Source organism: Macrobrachium rosenbergii, chromosome 5 (assembly GCF_040412425.1).
Source record: "Macrobrachium rosenbergii isolate ZJJX-2024 chromosome 5, ASM4041242v1, whole genome shotgun sequence".
Taxonomy (NCBI): Eukaryota; Metazoa; Arthropoda; class Malacostraca; order Decapoda; family Palaemonidae; genus Macrobrachium; species Macrobrachium rosenbergii.
This window is the reverse complement of record NC_089745.1, coordinates 27,814,066-27,840,245: the sequence shown is the minus strand read 5'-3', so window position 1 is coordinate 27,840,245 and position 26,180 is coordinate 27,814,066. Positions and strand designations below refer to the sequence as shown.

The window sequence follows — 26,180 nt, the reverse complement described above, 5'->3', positions numbered from 1 at the left end:
CCACAAGACAGAGTCTTCCAGCTTGAGAATTTAGGCTTCCATATCTACGGCATAAGACTTCTCTTGAGTCTTCGCTCTGCTTACTTTTGTCTTTCTTTCTGACCATGAACTTCAGCCTATCCCACAAGACCAATAGAGACAAAGAATCATAACCAACTCAGTTGTTTTTACCCAAAGACTTACAGTGGTATCTGTCCGGATTTAGACTTTTGGAAGAAGTCCCTGATCATGAGACTAGACTTAGACCGCTCCTCTCACCTTAAAGGAATCTTCTGGTCTGGGCAACAGACACCTTACTGCAAGATCGTTCCAGTCTAGACCTTTAAGCTCTTCCACTGTTCAACATGGTCAAGGAAGGGCTGAACTTTCTCAGGCGCATCAGAATGCTACGACATTCCTCGTAGCCCCGTTCTGAACCATTATTTATGGTTCCTGAATTACTATGGTTGATTGGTGGGCTCCCCAAGAATCCTTCCACTATTCGTTTCTTCTCAAACAACCTCACTTTAAGAGACACCAGATGGTGTACACTTTGGGCTGTCCGGGTGCTTGTCAGTAAGGAGGTACTTTTTTCAGAGGTGCTGCAAGGGAGATTTGAAAGATGCAGACGTCATCTTCTAGCTCAGTATAAGTGAATGATGTTCCGAATTGGGTGTCTAAGACTATTAAGTTTCTTCTTCTGAGACACAGTCTAAGCGGATGATGTTCCAAATTAAGTGTCTCAGACTATCAAGTTTCTTCTTTTGAGACACTTGTGACTCAGTGACAACCTTGCCTTTTTTATCGGAGAGGATATAGAATCTCTAATGTTCCTCTTTTTAGGGGTATCGAGTAATGTCTGACACATTAACACAGTTTGCTCGTTTACCCTAGGGGTTTTTAACCGAGAACGAGGATGCTTTCGTAACCTGGAACTGTTCTCTCCCTCTCAAGAACTTAATGGAAAAGACGATGGTCTTGACAGCCGGAGATAGTGCTCCAGGCTCCCAGGAGTACCCTCCAGCCCGAGCCTTTGCCTCGTCTGACTTCCAGCTTGCCTGGCGCCAGCTCTGCCCCGAGCTCTTAGGAGTGCCCTCCAGCTCCCAACCGATTAGTTATCTGGCATCCAGTTCAGCTGGCGCCACCTACATCCTGACGCCAGCTTATGATCGTTTGATTACAAAACTCCCCACATCCTTGGCTCTGGGGAAGAGTAGGAAGCTCTCTTTTATGTTGGAATTTTCAGGTATTACCTGAGCAGGGTTGGAAGCACAGGGTGGCATTCATAACCTGTAGTGTTCGGACAAGGACCCTTTTTTTTGCCCTCTAAGAATGCATTGATCTTCATGTATAGGCTTGGTTTATAAGACCATTCTTAGTTTCAGGAGAGCATTGGGCCTACTTGTAAGTGAAAGCTAAAGAAGTCAGAACAACTTCTACCTCATTAGCCTTCATGCATATTAGCATCCTACAATTGACGTACTGGAAGTGTTATCGATTTTCATTTCTCACTTTTTCAGAAAAGTTTAAACAGTGTTAAAAATGTTATTGCAGTACCTTGTGATTAGTAGTAACTGGCTTGGCATCGCAGAAGGAAGCATAGGATTTTCTCATACTATCTCTTCACCTTGTAGTAAGGTGCCGAGTTTTGTGAGAGCCGGGGGTTCCAATGTACCTGGAGCACCCACCACTGTCAGTGGATGGGTCGTGGTCTTTATTTCAGTGAAGGTGACAGTGTTATCTGGTTGTTTTATTGTGGTACTGCGCCTAGAGCAGGGGCACCTTTTGAAGGTTGGCTAGCCTTCGGTTAACTCCTTCGCTGCAAAACTTTCCATCATGCTTTGCTAGCCATCGTACTTCTCCTTTGCTGCAAAGCTTCCACTTAAGTAGCAGACTTTCCTGGCTATACTGCCACGTCGCTACAGGTTAGGTTGAGCACCAACCAGAGGCAGTTTTCTACTGCAGGCTCTCTTAACTAATAAGGAACGACAAGCATTGTTTTCAGTGCTAGCAACTTTTTCTATTTCAAATTCATTACATGTCTTAATGTTTTGGAGTAGAGTATGTCCATGTATTCCACCTTGTGTTAATGTGGGAATCAGCTATGTAATTACTTGGTAAGTTACTTATATAAAAATTACATTTTTATGATAAAATAAAGTTTTATATATACAGTACTTACCAAGTAATTACATGATCAGAGCCTGCCTTCCCTCCAATGGACATATGGCATAAACAGAATGAGATTGTCTGCTAAGTCGTTCCTGGTATTCCCGTTAGTGGGGGGGACCAGTGGTCTGCACTAAACTTTGAAGCGTTACCCCTCGAATTTTTTAATTTAAGCTGCCATGCAAGAGGAAACTATAGCTATGTAATTACTTGGTAAGTATATATAAGACTTTATTTTATCATAAAAATGTCATTTCTTGGATAGGATAGCTTCTCACTTAGACTAGTGAAAGGCCAGATGAAAGATGTCTAGTATTCTTTCCCTCCTCTGATCAGCAGCCTATGGTTGTATTCTCACTGGTCAGGCCAGATGTGTGTGAGTTACATAAGAGAGCTTCCAGTCTCTGGCTTTTATTAGCTGTGACTCCCGCCATCCCTCTTTTAACAAGGGAAGGGACAGATGGCAGAGTATTTATGTGAGATTCCCTGAATTTATGTTGCCTTCCAAGCTGGTCTTCCCTTCTCACATGGATGCCTAACTTTTTTTTTCCTAAAGTCAGGTTACATACAGGCTGTACTCTGACACAGGGGTCTTTCATCCTTAATTTCATATATGCTTCTATATACAGGAAGTTATAGGCTGTGTCCTTTCCCTGCACACATACGAGTGGTAATTGACATTTGTAGGAATTAAATCAACGTGAGCCATGAGCTCAGGACAATACCTTCCACCTGATGACTGAGTCTTTACATAAAAGATGAAGATTTACATTCTCTTGGAAACAAATAGATAATTTTTAAGACTATTTGCACTTTTCTTAGATATGCAAACCTGAAGCCTCCTATCACAGTCTCACCTCTGACCTACCTTAATTTTGCCACTGTTGCTAAAGAAAAAAAGGGATGCTGTTTACTGAGGGATTGGGTGTGACCCCCACCCTCTCATTTGTCTGTTGCTAGTTAAATGCTTTGGTACCAAGCTTCAGCAGCCAGACTGCCTTTTGCCAGAGGTGTCCATATGAGTAATATCAGTTTTGTTTGTACAGGAAAAATTGAAGTTATTGTAAAAATTTGCAATGTTTCTCAAAAGTGAGATTTTAGTCAAGAATGATCTTGAATTTTAAGAGGTGCATGAGCATTACAGTAGTTAGAAAGCAGCATGGTACATTGAAAGATCTTGGCTTGTGGAATCCAGTGTTTGGCCATGAACAGTACAGTATCCTTAACCATTGTGTAGGCCAGTTTTGGTTTCTAGCATAAGTTGATGTAAAGAGCAAACAGATGACTTTAGTTGGAAGAAAGATTTTTGTAAATGACTCATAAAATTATACCATTATATTGATGTAAAAGGTAGAAGGTAAATTCAAGTGGTTGTGTAAATTTTACAATTGCTTTATTACTCCAGGATGGAAAGTTTTTTGATATTTAAGATTTGTTTTTTCTCTAAAGATTATTTGACACGGATTAAGGAGTTACTACAAACTTTTCAAGAAAACTCTCTCATGGTGATGATTTTAGGTTTTAGTAAAACACTACCCTTTAAAGGAATAGAGTAGATTGAAATAAACATTGCCATAGTTGAATGAGAATGCACCCATATTTTTTTGCTTAAGCACCCAGTAGTGTATTGTAGTGTTATAAAAAGATATAAAAGACCGGCAGTTACACAACCAGGAATTTAGCTGTAGTATAATGTACATGATAAAAAGTGTAGAGTTCTTTGTGTGGAAAGGCTTTTTGTTTTTGTTTTTACTTTTGTTTGTTTGTGTTTTTCCTGTGTCCATCTTGTATTGATAGCACTTTCTCTTTGCAGGGAAGAATGGACACAGATGATGAAGACATTTTCAACTACACACCCCTGATGAAAACTAGGTCAGAAAGGAATGTCATTTTGCCATTTTATGAGATTTGCAGTGCATTACACCTAAAATCTCTTTTTCCATAGAAGAAGACCATAGGTGTTTTATGATATTCTGTAGTGGTAACTTGAAACCATGTAGCAAAATTGGTTCCATACTTTCGATGATATAATCAGTAACTATTTTTTGTTTGCCCTATATACTTTGTAAGCTTTCATATATATCTCCCATAAAATATTTTGGGGAATTAAAGTCAGAAAAATTACACAAGGTTTGAAAAGAATTTTGGTACAGTACTCCTATGGTTATCTAAAATAATACATTCAGGGTCCTTGCAGATAGTGGAAATTTGTGTAGAACAGCAAGTTCGTACTCTTTCCACCCCCATTTTATCACAGTACTATACTGTATATAGTCTGTGCTTATAAATAACACACAATACACTTTACAGTGCTGTACACAGAATAAAAACTGAACATTCTCTCACACTTCTAAGTAATGCTGAAACTTTTTACATGGGCCAGTCTTGAAAAACTTCTGAGAGGGTTAACAGCAGCTCCCCCTCCTCCTCCACTGTCTCCCGTTACGATTTACTTAAATGGTTAGGTTTTGTTCTATTTTGATTAATGAAAGTAAACTCCACATCAACAATTGAAAAAGAACATTCACATGACACTATGACATATTTACTGTTTACTTGGACCAGCTTGAAAAGCTTGCAAGGAAGGTTTAGAAGCTTTTTCCCCCCTCCACTGTGTCCTGTTCCTCCAAGATGTCAGTGTTATGATTTTCTTAAATTGTTAGCTTCTGTTGTATTTTGTTTAATAAAAAGGGATTCCACATCAACAATTGAAAACATGGTAAAGAACTTTGAAAGAAAACTCATAACACTATGATGTATTTGTTTACAAATTATGGTGTGTTTGTTTACAAATTCATCATATTGTCTTTTTTTATGAAAAAAAAAATGAAATGTTACATCTACTCAGCTTTTACATAGTGTAACACTAAGTAAATAAAGCAAAGCAGATGAAGATGGTGAAACAGTGTGAAAGGTAGAAAGATTTAATTAAGTTACATACCTTGAGAAGTAGCCTTCTTAGCAGGGGCTCTAACTGAAGAAATGTTGGCGTGTTGATTGCTGGTTCATAGAAGGCACCAGTGGGCCCATCTAAAGTGAGATATCAGTTGTAGGGGTTGACCTCCATGTCTCCAGACGTTTGCATAGATTGAAGATGAAAGGACAGACTGGTTTTTCTTGTTGTAGGGTTGATCCCCTATGGGGTGGTCCTATGGAATCTTATATACCTCTAAATGGGCTGAAACTAGAGATGATTGTCATTTCCTCATGTGGAGATTCTTGAAAATTCAGCATGCTGATTAGTTTATTAACAATTGCTCATCTGATCACTCCAGACTGGCAGCTTCTAGAACACTTGAGACAAAATTTGGCAACAGCTGACATTGAATGTACCAGAATGTTCATCAGAGACCTCGTGAGGCTACAAAGGAATGACACGCAACATCAGCAGGTGATGACTGCTCCTGGGCAGCACCAGTTTGGACCTCCACACTAGCACTTTATGAAAAGAAAATTTTATTTCCTTCAGCATTCATCCTTAGCCAAAATAGTCACATCCCGTGACAAGTCACAAAGTGATGAACTGGTCAGAAGAGGCATTGAGATGTGTAGAGGGTCTTCAAGAGGTGTCAGAGATATATCAGATTCCTGGCTGGAAGAGGTTGGTGCATCAACAAAGGCTGCCGAAATGTTTGCTTATGTTTACAAACTGAGCTACCTACAGTATTTACTGAAAAAGTGTATGGTGATGGGCTTGGGTGCGTGGGGATTGAGGTGTAAAGAATCTGCTGGAGCTCGTTCAGCCAAACCCAAGGCCTTGGGAAACAGCTGCAGTCAGTGTTGGGGTTCTCCATCAACTTGAATTTGTCCAAGATCCTCCACATTATCTCATAGGTTGGGGTTGGAAGTACTTTAGAGTCATCCTAGTTGTCATCTTGCCAGTAGCAACTGCAGCAGATGTCATGTTGTTTGACACCTGGAAGCCAGGATCACTATCACCGTCATCCAGCCACTCGTACAACATCCTTGGGAATGTTGGTGCCTCCTGTTGCAAGGTTGATCAAGCCTCCTTCTCCTTCAAGATACTGTTCCTTGTATACTCCAAGGTCTGCACAGTGGAGTTTTTGTAGATTTGTGCGCTCTTCAAAGGGTCAAACTACTGCCAAAGAGACTTTCAAGAAATAGGTTTGATTTTAGAAAAACAGCAGACTGTGAAAGGATAAAAAAAAAAAAAACACAAGCCTTATACAGCTACTTCATTTACAAAAAACTCACGTGCATTGGACAGTCAAATTTTGTGAGTAACAGCCTACTTAACTAGTCATCTAAATTAAAGTTAAATATGTATATACAGCAAAAAGAAATATATTACTTAACTTCTCTATTTAAAATTTGGTGGCCATCAGAATAAAAATAAAAACCTACAGGGAACTACATTCAGTCTTTCCTAAAATTATAAATAACAATGAAATACAGTCAGCAAAAATTAATTCTATATCCGTACTTATTTTTCAAAAACACAACAAGAACCATGTACAGTTTCTGTCTCAGTAAAAAAATTTTGTGACAGTACCAACCAACCTATCCAGTCAGCTAACCCAAATCTAAATACATACAGCATACACAAAAAATATGACCTCTTTCTTCCTTTGTTTATTGAAAGTTTGATGGCCATCAGAAAAAAATACAGTGAATTGCATTCAGTTTTTTGTTAGCATAAATGTCTCAATATATTAATAACAGTGAAGTACAGTCACTTGTTCATTATACAGTTATATTCTTTCTCAGTACAGTACATATTGTCAATAAAACACAAAAAAAAAACACCTACAGTTTCTGTCACAGTAAACAAAACAAGAAAACAGAGAGTCTTAACAGTTCATAGTTTTTATCAGAAAATACCACAATACAGGTAAACAATCACCTCCAGCCAAAGTTCAGTTTATAGTAAAAATGAAGAAATCATTAAGCCCACTATGACAAATTCAGTGGACCCACAAACCATGTTTGAAAATATCTATGTTTGCAGGTTCATCCATTTCCAATTTGTCTCTTTTTAATGGTAAAAAAGTAACTCCCCAGTGTTAGTGCACAAAGCATTGAGATTACAGGCATGAGATCCTAATAGGCATTCATTCATAAGACTTTTGGCGATTGCCTCTAAATCCTGGTTTTTGGGTACAACTACAGGAATAGCCCCTTTTCACACCTACTCAGAATTTCAGCATTCTGTGGAATAGTTCTCTGTTTCCTCTGTTTGAGCATTATACTTTAAAAGCTGAATGAATCACAGATAAGCCTTAATCCAAGCATACCCTTCTTCAGGATTGAACCTCTTGGCACATATTCGTAAAGTGAGAAAGATTCACTATAGAATTGGAAGGTGGAGTTGGACACAAAAAACAAAATAAATACAATAAAAAAATAAACAAAATGAGAAAATACATTATTTTTCATAGCTACAAAGCAATCATTGAAATTCCATCACAACATCCTTCCAAGCCTCTGCAAAGCTGTAGAGTCCAGACTTCAGCAAACACCTTCAAAGATTCTCCAGAGTCTGTTTCCCCTGTGTATCAGTCTTGCTCCTTTTCCTTGTCCTTGAACACCACCATCACCTCCTCCAGGAACTTCCTCTGGTAGTCATTTTGTTGCAACAATAGCACCTTTCTCTATCAATTGCATGAGTGCAGTTGTAGTAGGAGGTGCAAACATGACCCTAATATAACCTTTTTCACTTACCATGTGGGTTACGATGGGATGTGCAGGTGCATTGTCGGTGATAAGCAAAGCCTTCACCCAATTTCTAGCAATGTGAAGGTCCTTTGTCCAATGAGTAACATCCTCTCAAAAGTGGTTATAGAACCAATCAGAAATGATCTTGGCAATGAACCAAAACTTCACCGAATGACACCAAAGCACTGGGAGACTATCCATAAACCCTCAGGGGCACAGAGTTGCTCTGAGTGTCCAACTAAGATTTGTTTGCAGTGATAGCCACCAGAAGCATTTGCACGTAAAGCAGATACACATTACTTTGAAAGCTTTCAACCTGATAAATTCTTTTCCTTCTCATAGGCCAAGGTATTAGAGGGCACCAATAGAATAGACCAGTTTTGTCAGCATTGTAGATTTGACTCAAAACATGGCCTTCCTTTTTCATCAAGTCTTAACACCTGCCAAATTGTTCTATTCCCTCGGAGGCATCCAAGGTTTTGCCATGAATTGTCTTATTGAAAAGCCTGTGTCAAATATTGAAGCGAAACAGGCAACCTTTGGACACCTTAAGGTCTCCAACCCCATGCAGACTTGGAAACTTTGTAGCAGCAGCCTTCAACTCAGCTTCAGACATATGCATCCCAACCAGCCTCTGCTGATAAAACCAGATCAAAGTCAACTGTTCAACCTCCTCATGGCAGGGCTTGGCCATGACCTTGTAGGCCTCACTCTTGAATGTCTTATTCCCAAAGTCAGTCACACTTTTTCGGTTTGTCCTATGCATTTTTGATGTGCATGGTAGACCCTGCTATGACTTAGTATTCAGTTGTAGTATGAGTCATTGACCAGTCAATGTAGATCCTGTCAATGATTTCCATTTTCTTTTGAAGTGTCAGCAACTTCTGCCTCTCTTAGGAGGTGGTGGAGCCTTGCAAACAATATTTAATAAAACCAGCACCTGCAGTGCATTAGGAACACCCACAGAAGCAACAAAATTTATGGAAAGCATTGCAATGCAAGGCAAACATAGCAGCTGTTTAATACCTGATCACCAAGAAATGATGCACAACTGGACAAAGAGGTAGAGCATGCCTTGTAACAGGTGCATTAGTATCTTCATAGGCAACCAGAAAGGGAAGAAAGCTCCTATGATGAAGTCATGATGACTCATCTATATTGGCCTCTCAGAGGTGATAAACAAAATTACACTGTGTGATGTCATTCCTTAGGAGCCAATAACAGTCAAGAAAGCTCTCAAAGCACAAGAGTGCTCTTTCCCCACGAAACTTCAATGGTGTTATAGTCATTGAGGCATCTTTCTCAGCCACTCAAAAGCAACAAACAAAATGACATTTTATATGATGTTGCTTTTAAACTATTAAGTTGTGAAAGTTCCTAAGCTGACGAGTCCACATAGCCCTCCCCCATTTGCCATGTGACTTTTAACAGCGTTCTTATCAAGTTTTACTGCCCTCACAGTGTTGCCTACCATATGGAAGGCTTTTTACACATTTTTACTTATTTTACGTATATCCACACATTTCTGTGGGACTGTGGTTGCTTGCAGATAAAGTCAAGTTGCAGATAGTGCATAAGAGAACAATCAAGGCATTTTGATAATTTAGTAATCAGTATATATTGTTGTTCACAACCAGATTTTAGGTATGTGATGACTGTAGTGTAATATAATAAAGGCTAAAGCATCAATTTTCAAAATAGCTGTTTTAATCATTAATTATTTAGAGAAACAGTCCATTATGATATAGATGCAGTGGTCTTAAGGTCTTTTGTATTGGGTACCAGATACCATTTTTGGATTTTATCTCGCTTACACTCGGACCAGTAAGTTTTAGATTTATAGTAGTCTGTAATGGACGTTTATTGTAGTGTACAGCATAATACAACAGAAGTTGTAGCAAATGATGGCTGAAGTTGGTTAGGTGGTTTGATTTTCTGCAAAATTTCTTTTGAAGTATTTGTACTATAGAGTCTAAAAATTGACATAATTCTTCTGAGCCTTCATTGGTTTGATTGTTGGTTTGGAATATGGACAGTAACAGCTATTCAGTCTTACTGAGATGACCAAGTTGTGCACACACCATGAGCAGCCAGCAAAACTAGTATTTACAGTACCTGAACCACAGTCCATTGATGTATCTTGTTTGTTACTTTGATATTTTCCTCTGTAATGTTGAATTTCCTGTTTTTGTACTGTCCAGGCACCTGTTACTTTGGTATAGGTTAAAGTATCAGTAATAAAATGAACATTGGTCAATGATGGAAGTGGCACAGAGTGAGTATCAAATATTGAGAATTGAAAGAGTTTGCATACATTTTCTGCAAGTTGGAGGAATCAACAATGAATACTTAAGGCAGCTGCTTCAACTCAGCTAGGCATCTTACGGCACTATGACATAGTGACTATGGACCTTGTGTATTGAGGATACAATCACATTAATACTGTATAATAATAATTGTGATAATTAGAGAAAGGCTTTGTGGTTATCTTTGTTTTTTATGACAGTATTCTTGGTTAACACCACATTATTTTAGACAGTGCATTAGAAGTAATGTAAGAGATTTGTATTTTTAAAGAACTATTTACTACTTGTTTATTTTCAGTTTTTCACAAGGAGCACCAGACAAATCTAGAAAACCAACTAGGTATACTGCATCCCAGCAAGCTGTTCCTAAGAATAAACGGAGTCAACCCAATAAAAAGGCTATTCCGAGTTCATTAAAATCCTCCAAAGTTACTCCTAGGAAGAAAAAGCTATCTTTGAAAGAGAAAATTGATCATACCACAGAAGTGTGTCCTATCTGCCAGTTACCGTGGTTTTTGTTAGGACAGAATGGGAGACGTCATATCCATACAGAAAAGTGTGGAAGTGTGGATTTCTCAAAGATTCCTGGTAAGTACTGTTCTTTTTTAGCTAAGGAAGAATCACTTTCTTTGTTATTTGAAACTTAATGTACTATTGTTTTTTAACCTCAGTAAATCAAGTTATTTGATTTATATTTTCTAGAATACAGTGTGTATAATTTTTTTTTTAGCACAATGTGGAACCACTTACTTTTTTTTCATTGCTGTAAAGATTTTTGAAAACTTTTTCACTTGGGTATTGTATGTATGTTGTGAGTATTAACCTGGCCTTGGCATGAACATGGCACCAAATACAGTACCACCTGTAGAAGAAATAGGACCTTTTAAGACTGGCTAAACATTAATGTAAGATACCTTGATCCACAGTCTCTCTTCCTACACATTAGACAACACTGAATATACTGCACTTTTCTCTATGTTTTCCCATCCTTGTAATTTCCTGCCTGATGGATAGAAAACTAATTAGTTAATAACCAGATACCAGCTTATCCCAAGCTTGGAGAAAATAGGATAGTATGAGTTCATCAGTAAGAGTACACAGCACGTGTATAGGTATACTCGTACTATACCCAGTACTGTAGTGTGAATCGTCTTACAGAATTTTATGAGCTTGGCGAACCGGCTAAGTGTAATGACCAGTTGACCACCCAATTAGGCAGTTATAAGTAGAGAAGAGCATGCAGCTTTTAACTCGTAACATAAATTTCATTAAGCATTACCACTGGTAATCATGACATCAGACTGGTTCCCTGCCTGAGAAGGAAATAGGATTGATTAGGTATAGGGGAACACAACAATCACATAAATATTTATTATAATGTATGTCTTGTAATTAAATTTACCGACATACAGTATTTATATATTCTTCATGTTTATACTTTCATGTTTCAGGTCGTACTGGTCTTGATAATAGAGAATGTATAAGAAAATATGACACTAATAATATAATGCTTATTCATAACTGCCTTTTTATCATTATTATTATATTCACTTTTAATTGTAAACTTATTTACAAGTAGCAGTATCTCCCTGATCATAATGTTTTCTTTCATATGATATTTTTTATTAGGAAAAAAACAGAACAATAACGTAACTAAAATATACATACAGGTATTGCCCTACTTACAATGGGGTTAGGTTCCAAAAAACCCATCGTTCGTTGAAAAAATAGGATCTCGAATATGGCCTAGCCTATACTACACAGTATACTCTGCACATATACAGTATAGTAATTATTAGTGTCAGCTAATTCTGCAGGTTTAATGCAGATTGACTTATGATAATTCAGTATAAAAAGAAATTGAATAACAAACAAGGCTTAGCCTACACTTAGGTACATCATATATGGTAGCCTAGCCTACATTATACTGTACTCTATTTTCACAAATTAACACCGTATTATACAAACATCAAAATAACGAATGTGCATTTTTTCCTTGGATCTTTTAAAAAGTCAAGCATTACTACACTGTATCCAGTTGTATATATTTTCGTATTGCTTTTGCATTATAAACTGCGATCATAGCGATCAAATGTTTTGGTTTGGGAATCGATCACACGGTGTTTATTTCGCCCATGTAACACAGCTCAGAGCGCTTTTCTTGCTTCTAGTTATCGTAAATGAATCTCTAGATATTTTATTTATATGCGACAAGGATATTTTTCGTTATACGAAGTGTTTTTAAGTCGAAATATAAATATGTCTCGTGAAATTAATTTAGCTATTTTTTTCGTTAATAGATGGCGTTGGCAGCTGGCCGTTTGGGACATGTTTGTTTTGTGTAAAAAAAAAAAATTAGGATTCCGTTCGCTACTTTCTCTTGATTTCATCATCAAACTACGAGCTTTACGTATTTATCTTTTATCAGTGTGAAAACAGCAGCAATATGCCCAGTAGTTTTGATTAAAATACTTTCTCTCAATTTTATTTACAGTCGAGTTTCATCCCTGTTGTCAATGCACAATAATTTATAGTCATTAGCAGCTTGAACATTGTTTTATCAGCTTCAGCTACAACTTGCAGCTTAAATTACTGTAGTCGTATATTTCCTTGCCGATCTTTTCTCCAAAACGGATAAGGGTATAATGTAAAAATATATCAGTCCCATTGTACTAAACGTCATTTTCCTAGCGCTTGACTTCAGGCCTTGACCTAGTATTTTAATCAAATCCTTCGGGCCAGCCCTATGAGAGCTGAAAGTCAGCTCAGTGGTCTGGTTAAACTACTTTAATAATAATAATAATTTAACATAACTACGGTAATTGTTTAACCGTACAATGGTTGAAATACAAGCAAAACAGTTGTTATCTGATTCGGTTATTAGCAAAACAACAGTTTCTCGTTCGGTTGTTTATGGCTGTACACATTTCCGCAAGAGTATAACGTTACTAAAAATACTTTTATTATTCCCTTACCTTTTTAATAAGAAGAGGGAATAAAGACATGGAGGAAAAGAAGTTGGTCTATTGTAAGTTGGTCTGTCGTGCATTTTACACTGTTGCTTGCGCCTGCGCGAAATTTTAAAATATTTTCTAAATATTGTCTTATCGGTATTAATTGCTAACCCCATCGTAAACTCGAATTATCGTAACTCGAGCACTACCTGTATTCGGTTAATGATTTACTGAAATATTTACCTTTTCCAGAAAATGCCTGAATTAAACAATTTGCCAGATAAAGACAGTTCCTCAAGAAAATTATGCTTGCTGCTAGATTGAAAATCTGAGCTTTTTTTTTTTTTTCTTTTTCAGTAAATACTCTATATCTAATGTCTTATTTGCTAATTTGGCGAACAACTACCTGGTCACTCATGTCAGTAGCCTACTGCATCCCATCCGGTAATGTGTCGTTAGTGACTTAGTGCATATCGTGTATTTCAGCAAGCGGTTGAGCAGATGTGTCATCATGTGTACCGTGCTTGCTTTCCTTGTACATTCATATATAGACATGTCTTAGAAGAAACCACTCTGCTGATGACAACAGGGTAAAGAAAAATAAAGATGTCTGGAAATATTTAAATTAAAATATTACAAAATTTATGTTGAAAGATTCCAGTAAAGGTTTGGTTTAGTATTTTTTCTTTTATAGAATAGCAGCATTTACTGCCAATACAGCAAACTCTATACAGGAGTAAAGTATATTTATTTTTACCTTGCGAAGAATACACATCTTAAAATCTATAAACAGTAATATACATATGATTTATAAGAATAGTAATGATGATTGAAAAAAGCACAACATTCAAACATGTATACTGGTACATAGATGTATCTTCATGTTATTATGTTCATTACCTATATAGTCTAGTAACATAGACACTCTTCAATATCAGTATAATGATGCTTAACCATTGTTTAGACATTTTATTTGGGAAATAAGAAGTATAATTGATCATTTTATTTGCTAGAATCCAAGATCAACGTTTCAACGTAAATGGAGCAAATTTGACATGCTTTTTGTGATAGAACTGGCTGACAAAATGATTGAATCCCACCACTGGCTACACCTCCAAAAATTAAAAACTAGAATAAAAATAAAAATAAATACATGGGAGTGAGTGACTGGAGAATCTTTGGGACGATAAAAGTAGGGCAAGAACGTTAAATATGAACACTATAAAATTTGGGAGTGGGATGGAAAAAGGTTGGGAAGTGACAGAAATTTTTACAAGAAAAAACATGAACTTGCTTGTGTCCTTGGGGTAAGGTGCAAATTGATCTGTTGGTTGCTGCCCAAAATGCAAACTCCCTGTTAACTGCACTTTATGCTAGGATCCTTGGCATGGATAGTCGATACTTTTCTTCAAGACTGCCAAAATCTAGACCCGTATGCTTTTCTTCCATTTGCACTTTTGAAGAAAGTTTTCAACAAGTTGTGAGTATCTGAGAACTCAGACCATTGTTAGCCCTTGGTGGGCCCAAAGGAAATAATTTCCCAAGCTACCCTTCTGGTGTTAGAAGTTCTTCACCTTCTGCCAATCAGGAAAGATCTTAAGAGAGTAGCATTTGAGAAGGTTCTATCAAAATCTCCATGTTTCATCTTACCGTATAGAAACTTTTATCTGTCTCTTGAAAGCAAGAAGCTTTTCTAGAGTAGCTAGGGAACCAATCCTCAAGTCAGTAGTTCTCAGCTGGTGGTACTTGGTGACATTTTGGGTGGTCCAAAGGATGTTCACTATTTTGTACAAATATTTTTAAATTTACCAAAATGCAGTGAGAACAATTTGCTGGTTGTAATTATTGCATAAGAAATATATTTCAATCCAAAATGTATATATACTAAAAAAATGAAATGGTCCATAATATTTTTCATATTAGGCTGGTGATTCATGACCTGAAACGAGTTGAGAACCAGTGCCTTAAGCCCTGTAGACCTTCCAGTGTTAGACTTTAACAGCAACAGTGGTCAGTTTCTTGATCATGGTGCTTGTACTGAAGGACAAGCTCCTGTACCTATGTAAATAACCCGATCAAGTTCTTCCCAGTATTTCAGGTACGCAAGCAACTTTCTGTTCCAGGGCTTAAAGTATATCAGTATGTAACGATCCAGACAGTTAATTGTATCATAAATATTTTCATGATAAAAACATCTTTTTTCAATAAATAATAAAGATTTGCCAAGTCAAGGAAGTCCTGGATAGATTTAAAGCACAAAACATCCTGTGTGATGAAACTTATGCCTTTTTTGTAAATCTTTTGGTGTTTTCATTGTTGTAACTCATGCCTTGTCTCTTTGAGCACCTATTCCCTTCTGTGTCAGTAATGTATATGCCAGGTAAATTTACCTGTTTTTCAGTAATTTTGGAATTAATTAATATGCCTCTGTACAAAATATGGAGAGTAAAGGTGAGGTTAATTCATGTGCATCTGGAGAAGAAGCATGCTAACCACAAGTGTAAGCCACAGTTTCAGGATGCTGAATGCCACTTTGTTCCCTTTGGGGTCCATTAGATGGTCCTTCAGTACTTGAAATTTTAGATGCCATTTTAGTAGTTGTGTCCACAATTTGCATTTTAATCTTCTTCTTTTCCTTAGGAAATGTTCTGATATTCTTACATAATGTATACTATTTTTATAACAGATGGCCTTATTTACAGTTACCTTTTTTCTTCTTTTTCTCAGCATGCCGTCAAGGTGTTCAGTGCCAAGAAATTTTGGAGAGGCATTATCTACTATTCAGTCATGAAGCATGGGCCAAGGTGAGAGCTGACCCTTGGAAAGATGACATGGACACATTGCCAGACCTAGGTAATCTAAAGTCTGAGAACGATGACTCTGGGTTTATAGATAGGGCTGCTCCAGGACCATCAGGCTGGAAGCCAAAGCTTAAAGTAATAGATATAACATCAGATTCAAGTGATGTGGAGAGTCTTCCTGAATTAAACCAGCCATTTAAAAAATTTAAGAAACAGTTAGACTTGGAACCTCCTGATATTGATTTTTATGAAGAACCTCCAGGAGCCAGAGATACTGATGAGGCCACAGTTAAATATTCCCCCAGACCTTCTCAGACCAGTTCTGTGGATGACAAGAAAACTGTAGTCTTTCCCCTTGATTCGCCTCATATATTTAACTTGTCCTTTAATGAGCATGACAGGTCTGATGGTTCCAGTAGCAGTAGTGAGACTCTTATGTATGAGACAGTGCTGAATGAACATAAGGCTGCTGATGTTGCCGAGCCTCAAGTTACGAAAACTACCACATGCAGTTCTAGTGATGAGTCTCAAAGTCTCCTCCAGAATAAGGAACAGCCTCCGAACCCGACAGTTGGTACTGCCATGGAAGATGATTCAAGAATCAGGGAACCAGAAGAGCAAGGTCTTGAAGATGACTATGAACTACTTAATAAGTTTGTTAATGAAGCTGTTGACAAATATGTCGGAAAAGCCTTAGTTAATGCCAGAATTGAACACTTACATATCCACTATCATACAAAAGGTTTGTATTTTTTTATTGTAGTTAACTTTTTCCTAAACAAATACAAACCCCTTGGTCTTTACATATGGGATTAACTTTAAGCGAGCTAGAAATCCGGCCATTAAACTTTTGCAAGGTGTTTATGGTAACAGCTACCAATGGTAAGGGCAGAAGCACCGCCCACCAAGTCGGTGTGCATTCAGTTCTACCCAGTTTTCTTTTGGCCGTCATCTCATCAAGACGTACGATTATCTCTCTGACCTGCCGTTCGACTTTCTCTTTTGTGTTTAAGTATATTTGTTTTTATAGTATATTGTTTATATTTTTTTGTTTATACTTTGCATTTATTGATATACAATTGAAACATTTTGACATGATTTTCTATGTCTCACTAATGATATATTCTTCTTGACTCATTTTAGCCTGTACAGGCAGTTCCTGGTTAACGGCGGGCTCGGTTAACGGCGATCCGGTTTTATGGGGCTTGTCTAGTGATGAAAATTGGCAATTTTCGGCGCCGAAAATCGCCGATTGCCACTTTTCGGCACTAATAATTGGGTATTGGTGCCAATACATATCTAACAGAGGCGCCAATAACCGAAAATTGGCGCTTTTTGGCGCCGATAACCCCAGAAAATCGCTGAAATTGCTGATTTTCGGTTATCATTACACCCTCAGAAACGGAACCGCACCGATAACCGGGGACTGCCTGTATAAGTTTTGGAGTCTCTCCTTATGTATCATTTTACTAACTTTTTGTTGTCTTGTTGTATTCATGCAAACCCAACACCTATCTCCTTGTGTTTGTTTTGTGTATTCTGTTTTCTTTTTATCACGTAAGTGTGGAGAGTTGGAAGGATAGTATCCACTGGCAATTGTTCTATTTTTAGACTTCTCTTGACCTTGTTTTTAAGAACTTCCCTCTTTGACGTTCTTTTGCTCGTTCTGAAGTGCATTTTCATGATCAAACAATGGTTTTTATTTTCGACTACACAATTTCAGATGTGTAGATTGAGAGGATTGAGACAAGGTGGGGTTTTTCGTGTTTCTAGGTGAGGGTTTCTTATTCATTCGTATGAGGATACCCTTGCCTAAACCTAGCGAGTTTTCCCCCCCTCTCCCTCAACACAGAGAATAATGTCACAAGATCTTTGACAGTGCATTTGGTCCTGTCTTGCTCTCCAGGATCAGTGGGAGTTCCTGTCTTGTTTCTTGCCCCGTCTTTGTTGTGGCGGGGGGGGGGTGAGTCGAAGGCACCCTCCCTTCCCCTCTCAGAGCGGTGTAGGTTTTTTTGCCAATAAGAAGTATCAGAGGAGGAAGAAGGCACCATCTTGGAAAGGGTGTTCTCCTCTTTCGATGGCCGCTTATCCGTCTCCTTATGGTTCCTGCTGTGCCCAATCTTTCTCCAGTTACTTCTTCCTTGGAAGATTTTACCCCTTCCCATTCTACCATAGCCTCGACTTTGGAAGTTTTGAGAGAGGGGTCAGGAGATATTATCTCACTGGCTGCCTCTACTCTCTTGAGGGGAGAGGTGTCCCCCACCATGAGGTAAGAGACAGCCCCATCTTGTTCTATTTCAGGATCAGAGACTCAGAAGATGCATGGCATCTGGGCTTTTCTAGGCCTTCTAGGAGTACCAACCTTAAGTGGCTTATTGTCCCTTTTCCTGTCCTCTCGCGTTCCTGTGTTGTCCACCTCAACAGTTGCCAGCCAAGCTGCTCTCCCCTTAGCTATACCAAGATCTTTGGTTCTGGTGATGCCACATCAGCCTTTGCTGTACCCTGACCAGCATTTTGAGTTGGTGGCTGCAACACCTAACCCATTCACATTCGTCATCTCGTCCTCCCTAACAGTTCCAGGTTTAGTGGCTCTCTTTGCACCTCTGTGTAGACCTATGATTCTGGATCTGTTGGCAGCGCCTTCACCTCGCAAACAGTCGGTTAACCCGCCTTCCTCGAGAAATCGCACCGTCGCCGATCAGCAGTAGGCTTAGATCAAGGAGAAGACAGCCAATTAGGAGCCGCCCTTCCAATGACATCATGGCAGGATAGCCAATTAAAAGTGAAGCGACTAAGTCCACAAACCAACAAACACGGATAAAAGATGAAAAATCCACGCATTACAGCCATTGCATCCTGCAATCTCGTCCTGAATGATGCTCTAACGAGGAGGGCGAAACTAGTTGACATTCAACGATAACTACCTCCTACACATATTGAACCACCGGATATGAATATTGGTCAATTGCTTGCAACCATTCCAGCACAAGAAAAACAATTAAGATGAATTGAGCGTTTACTAAATAAAATAAATGCTGTTGAAACTGCCATTTTGTTTAACAAAACCTGTATTATTGTTATTATTATTATTATTATTATTATTATTATTATTATTATTATTATTATTATTCAGTAGATGAAACCTGTTCTTATGGAACAAGCTCACAGGGGCCATTGACTTGAAATTCAAACTTCCAATGAATATGGTGTTCATTAGGAAATACAGAAAGAAGAGATCCCACTTGTTAAAAATAAAAAAAAATCAGTAAATAGATAAATGAAATAAAAATGTATTAAAATGCAAGAAAAATAGGATTAGGGTTATCAAATGTTTAATTTCCCCATCAAAGTTACACAAAATAATTTTCTTACTTTTGTTATTACAGATGGTCAAAATAGCATCCTTAATTACTTCAAACCTGTTGGTTCTCAATCATCTCCAGAAAAGACACCTAGCTGTAGTTCTCAGAGCACCAAAATGACAAGCAGCAGTAAGTAGTGTCTGACAAGCAGTTGTATGTAGTGCATAAGTTATAACCTAACTGCTATCTGTAAGGGAAAACAAGGAAAGTACTGGGTGAGTACAAAGAAAATTTCCAGTTTTTGGTTTCGGTTGTGATGACAGTTGTAAGTATATCTTGGATATGCCAGTTACTCGGCTATCTCTAACTTTTTCACTTGATTGCTTCATTTATTCAGCATCAAGAAATATATGGAATATTCTCTGAAACTACCACTGGCTGTAGTATCCAGTGCAGGTTCTCTTGAGCTGGAGTATATTGAAAGACTAAAAAGGCTAGTCAGACAGTGGAAGCTTGAATTAGATTTGGAAACCTAAAAGATTGAAACTGCATACAAAAATCAGATTATACACAGATTTAGCATTAATCATGATATGAACGAAACGATACAAAAAATATTTTGTTGATTTGAGAATAAAGCTTTAAGAATCATAATACTAGGAATCAGATACCATGATAGTTTAAAATGTCCACAAGAGAAAATATAGAATTACTTAAATATGGAGATGATGTAATGGTGAAAGGGAGATGGCAGTGGTTTGGATTTGTCTTTGGTATAACTTGGGGAGAATAGTATGTGATAGGGTCAGCTAGGCTCCTTAGGGCACCAAGAGAACTGGAAGACCTAGCCCTATATGGATGGGAACTAAGAGGAGGGAGCCGAGAGATGAGTGGAGTTTTGTGGAAGATAAAACACAGGAAAGACAGGAGCACCAGCCAGGAGCCTTTTGCATCTTGTGGCATTGGAGTCAGTGATATTGGTGACTAACTATGGTCAGGGACTGTAGTTTTCTTTCATTTGTTCATGTGTTTGTCTATTCATCATTGTGTTTGTGTCATGCTTAACCCTTGTCATTATAAGTCCTCCTGTAGGGTAAAGGGAATCCGGTCAGACCCATGAAATTTATACCAGATATTATGGACCTCTTGTACATCCATTTAAGCTCCAAAAACTGAGTCTGTGACTCTTTATTCTTTGACCCTTTAATGATAAATAATAATAATAATAATAATACTGTAATAATAATAATACTAGTATTCTTTATTTCAGCTCAGGGCCATGTACATGGAATATACAAAGTAGAGAGAATACAGTACACACAATCTAGATATACAAGATAACATGATAAAAATAATTATTGGTAATATCCACACAGTTGCTGAAGAGGTAGAAGAAATAGTATTCATAATAATGGTAATGACTGTAATAATATTGAGAATAAATAGTAAAAAAATATTAAAAATTATAAGGTAAAAAAAAACAGATTGCGTACAATCATTTTCCAGCTAAGGACCTTATGTGGTTACAGAAGTCAGGTCCAGAAGGCTATATACGAAAAGTGAAAAAGCAAATTTCACTAATAATAATAGATAATCATAGCGATAATAAAAAATAGTAATAAATGTAGAAATACAAGAAAAATAATAATACAGGCATTCCCTGGTTATCGGCGGGGTTCTGTTCCCAACGGCATGACGATAACCGAAAATCGCCGCTAACCAAAAATCGGCAATAGTAGCATTGATCCCTGGTTATCGGAGCCGGTAACCGGTGATCAGCGCTGCCGATAAGAGGTGATTGTGCTGATAACCAGTTATCGTCATTGCTAGACAAGTGCCAAAAAACCGGATCGCCGGTAACCGAGCTGCTGATAACCGGGGGCTGCCTATAATAATAATAACAACAACAATAAGAGATTCTGCAGATGACACTTAATAAATGCAAAAATAGACAGTTAGTATACACAGCAACTCAGGCCACCCCTGTGTGGAGTAAGGTAATGTCATTTATGGGACAGACGCCTCATTATCCCTTCTTTCCCACATTTTAGATCTTCTTGCCACACTGCTTAGTATGCTTTGTATGAGCAAATTGTTGCTGTTTCTTAATGGGGTGATCAGACTGGACATTGTTCACCTAACAATGATTTTTAAATTATCCAGGCGGTTTTCTAGTGGTAGAGAGGTGTGTTGGTGAAGCATCCGTGAATGTCATTGTGACTTCGGGTATAGTGCATCCAAAGGGACCACCCCTATATGCTGTAGCAGTATGAGTGGAAGAGCAGCAGTTTTGTGTCTTGGTGACAAAAGGTAAGGCTCCTTGTAATCATGTTGCCAGTTGCACATAGTTTATGACGCCTCTGTTCTGTGTGTGCTGTATCTTTTAGGTCGTTTGTGATGATGTGGCCCAAAGACGGAAATTCATGCTTGAATTCTGAATTTGTGGTTCTGCAATATGCTTAAATGATCTCAGGGGCAGCAACATGCACTGGGTCTTGGTTTCATTGTATAGGATATCAAATTCCTCTGCATATCTGTGGCAAGTGTCAGTTGCTGGAGACCTTACACTGATAGGGAAATCAGAACCGTATCATTGGTGTAACAGAGGTTTTTGCCACTACCCACATCGTACAGCACCGTACCCCACTCCAGTCTGCCGCCCCATATTATTGAACCTATGCTAGCAGTAAGACATCATCTGTTGTACTCCGAGCTTATCGAGTGATTTTATCGTGAAATATCAAGCCCATCCTTTATCTATCATGGCTAATGGCAAGCATAAAGCCATTGAAGATAGTGGCAGTGGTAAAAAGCGGCAAGCTATCTCTGTGAATTCGCGCAACTCGAATCACTCAAATTTGGGGTATTACTGCATTGAGAAGACAGGACTTTTCTGGGGAAAAAATGCCTGATACGTAAAAAATAAATCACCTGTGTAGAGAAGACAGTGCTAGGATATAAGGCAGCGAAGGATAGACTAACCGTACTGCTGGGTGGCAACGCTTTGGGAGACTTCAAGCTAAGACCGCTTTCTACCTGTAATCTGGATGTCCAATAACAAAGCCTGGGTAACTCTTGCTATATTTGAAGACTGGTTTTTCTGTCACTTTGTTCCCAAGGTCAAGCTGTACTGCTGCGAGAATGGGATTCCTTTCATGATTATCTTAATTTTGGATAATGCCCCTGAGCACCCACTGCACTTAGATGATTTCCATCCAGATGTGAAAATTGTGTATTTAACCCCCTAACACAACTTCACTCCTTCAGCTGAGGGATCATAGCGTAATAGCCAATTTCAAGGAATAATATGCTGGTCGTACTTAAAGGCAAGCATTGAAGGAAGTGAATGACTCTGGTATGACCTTATGTGACTTGGAAGGAATACAACATTTATAATTTCATCAAGAATATTGATGCTGCATGGTGTGAAGTGAGATCAACATGAATGGAGCATGGAAGGCTTCAGAAGATTTAATCAGGGAGAGGAGGAAAAGGGAATTGTTAAGTCTTATTGCCATAAGTGAAAAGCTACAGCTTGGGTTACAGGAAGAGGATTTTTAAGAGCTGTTTGAGTCTCACTCAGAGAAGTTAACAAATGAAGGTTTAATGGAACTGGAAGAAATGCAAAGAACAGAAGAACATGAAGGAGTGGAAGTTAAGCTTCTTCCTTTAAAGAAGCTTGGAAAAAAATTGATGGCCGAGGGTTTTCTCATATAGAGAAAGCTTTAACTATTTTTGAGAATCAGGACCCAAATGTTGGGAGATTCTCAAAAGCAACAACCATAGACGATGCTATGCACTGTTATCTTACCATATATAGTCGACCCCCGGTATTCTTGGGGGATGTGTACCACAACCCCCTGCGACTAGCTAAAATCTATGAATACATGGCACCCCTCTAAAAATACTTATACCTGAGTATTTTAATAGTTCTATCTCAGAAAATGCATTTAGTCATGAAAATTTTATGAAAATACAGTAATTAGTGAATACTGTTTCTCTATGAAAAATTGGTGAATTTTCCGCTAATAATGTGTATATACGTTCCACAGAAAAATCCACGAATACGTGAAACCGTGAATCTGGAACTGCAAAGGGGGTGGTTCACGAACCCCTTATTCGCAGGGGTTAGGTACAACAACCAACTGTGAATGCCCAAAATCCGTGATATATTGGAACCCTCCCCCTTCTAAAAGTGCTTATACTATAGTATGTAACTGCCTATTTTCAAGCCAATCAGCATCGAGGAAAGCTGGTACCCTGCTGTGGAGTTGGCTCCTTCCAGCCAATAGCTGTCATCATGGAAAGAGAGAGAGAGAAGGGGGGGGGGTGAACTGAGTATGGTATACCTTAAACTAAAATGTTTTTAGCTGCTATACCTTAAACTATCATCCTAAAGCACATTAATATTTCAAAGTCTTCTTACAGCATTACCCTTACAAATATATGGCTCACAGCTACGTGTGAAAACTAATAACGTTACCCCTAAGAGAGAGAGAGAGAGAGAGAGAACTGAGAAGGGAAAGTGAACAAAAATACATATGCATATTAAAAATATTTAATACACTAGTGACAGTATGTACACAAAGGCAAATAAAGATTAATTCACAAAACTAGGGTATAAGAATATACAGTATCAGTAAACATTAAACTAAAATCATTTATAAAAAAGAGGGGAAACTCCCTCACAAAGTATCAGAGCTACAAGCCAATCAGCAACTAGCAAAGCTGATATCCTGCTCTGTCATTGGCTCCTCTAATCCTTCCAGCCAATAGCGTGTTGTGCTACAAGCCAATCAGCATTGAGGTAACATACCCTGCTGTGTGTTTCGCTACTTCTAACCCTTCCAGCCAATAGCTCCCTTTCTATCGATTTGTCAATCTCACATTCTACGAGTATCCTTTGGTATAAAGAGAGGGAGAGAGAGAAGGATTGAACGGAGTTGTTTACATCACTTAAACAATTAAAAATGTTGAAACGATAGTTTTTTTTTTTTTTTTTTTGTACATATTACGATGATAATAGCTCAGTATACAGTATATAGTACAGTATATATATATATATATATATATATATATATATATATATATATATATATATATATATATATATATACAGTGATCCTCGTCTGTATCGCGATAATGGGGCCAGAACCCCCAGCGATAAGTGAAATTCCATGAAGTAGCATTGGCCCCTCCCTAGGGAGGCATATACTGTATATACATGGTATATATTTAAAGGCTTTATGTATATCCTTTCCCACACTGTTATAAACACTTCCTATGCACTTAAACACTGTATTACTATTTTGATCTCCTATCACAGTAATATGCATAAAAAAAAAGATCGTCCCATATTTGTAATGTTTACGTTCTGAGAATCAGCTGACTGAAGCTGCTCACTACTAACGAAAGAATTAGGAAAATAATTTTTAGTTGCTAAAAGAAACAAATTTATCAATGAAAATATTTTTAATTCTGTACATAAAAGTTTATGATACAGTAATTCATATTTCATTGAGAGAGAGAGAGAGAAAATGGTGTGTACTGTACAGCACAGTAGCTTGGGACGAGACTGTATACAGTATCCTTGAGTTGCTTACGTATGAAATTCGGATTTTAATTATTTTTACAGTGATTTAAGATGAAACATCAACATTGATAAGATATTCTCTTATGTACCACTCACGTTTCTTGTCCGAGTGCCTGTGGGTATATACTGGCTTCCAGTCCTTGCGCGTCGGTCTCTCACAAGCCGTTCTTCTCACGTAACATGATGAAACATCGCTGTTTTCCAAATATGGCTGCCGATATGGCGGTACTTTTAATTTTAATTTTTCCATTAATATTTCTGAAAAATCCGCGATGCAGTGAAGCATCTTTTGTTTAATTTCATTTTGTACTGAATTATATGTCATAATGCAATGAACCAACAGTACTAGCAGATATTAATAATTATTAATGGAATTAATGAAATATTTGGGTCTTCATATATCGCGACTATTTTGAAATTTCCGGAAAATCCGCTATATATTTTCTCTTATAATATACATACGTAATGGAAAAAATCCATGAAGTTGTGAATCCACGATAGTCGAACCGCAAGTAGCGAGGGTTCACTGTATATATATATATATATATATATATATATATATATATATATATATATATATATATATATATATATATATATATATATCTTTCTGCCCTACCACACTCCCTTTCTATCTATGTATCCATCTCTCACATTCTACGAATATCCTTTGGCATAAAGAGAGACAGTTAGGCCTTCATCACTCCCCCAAGTTGGAGACAGGAAAAGATCAGTGAAAACAATTGTTGAACTAAAATCTTACCTTAATTTACAATATTTCTCTAAATGAATTGATATTTTGATGTGTTTACATTAATGTTAATATTTGAAAATTAGTAAATGATTTATTTATCATACAAAACAAATAAACATACATGTTACATATGCATAAAAATTCTCATTCTTATCTCAGTGAGAGAGAGAGAGACAAGCTTTGTTATTGGCTGCTTCCAACTCCTTCAACCAATCGTGTGTCATCATGGAGAGAGACAGAGAGGGGTGAACATTTTTTTTATTTTTTACAGTATTATAGATAGTCCCCGGTTATCAGCGATCCGGTTTTATGGTGCTTGTCTAATGACGATGATAACTGGATTTTCGGCACTGATATGCACCGGTCCCCAGTTATAGGAGCTGATCCCCAGTTATCAGCGCTGATCCCCTCTTATTGGAGTGCAGATAACAGGATATCAGCGCCGATAACCAGGGATCAGCGCTATTATTGCCGATTTTCGGTTATCGGCAACTTTTGGTTATCGTCACGCTGTCGGGAACAGAACCCCCACCGATAACCAGGGACTGCCTTACATATTACAATGACAATAGATTGATATTGAAGGATTTTCCTTCAACATTTTATTGATATTTTGCTGTTTTTGCATTAATATTAATATTTGAAA

General features: G+C 37.7%; 1 protein-coding gene across 6 annotated transcripts in view; it reads left to right on the top strand.

Moving 5' to 3' along the window:
- The window catches only part of LOC136838628 (DNA cross-link repair 1A protein-like), a 105,324-nt gene that overhangs the window by 12,098 nt on the left and 67,046 nt on the right, over positions 1–26,180 (top strand). For 5 of the 6 annotated variants that reach the window (XM_067103909.1, XM_067103912.1, XM_067103911.1 and 2 more), the window contains 4 exons: positions 3,962–4,020; positions 10,429–10,718; positions 15,812–16,627; positions 19,272–19,376. In XM_067103909.1, coding sequence (XP_066960010.1) covers positions 3,968–4,020; positions 10,429–10,718; positions 15,812–16,627; positions 19,272–19,376 — 1,264 coding nt within the window. In that variant the 5' untranslated portion in view covers positions 3,962–3,967. The remainder of the gene's footprint in view (positions 1–3,961; positions 4,021–10,428; positions 10,719–15,811; positions 16,628–19,271; positions 19,377–26,180) is intronic. The other variant, XM_067103914.1, reaches the window with a different exon arrangement.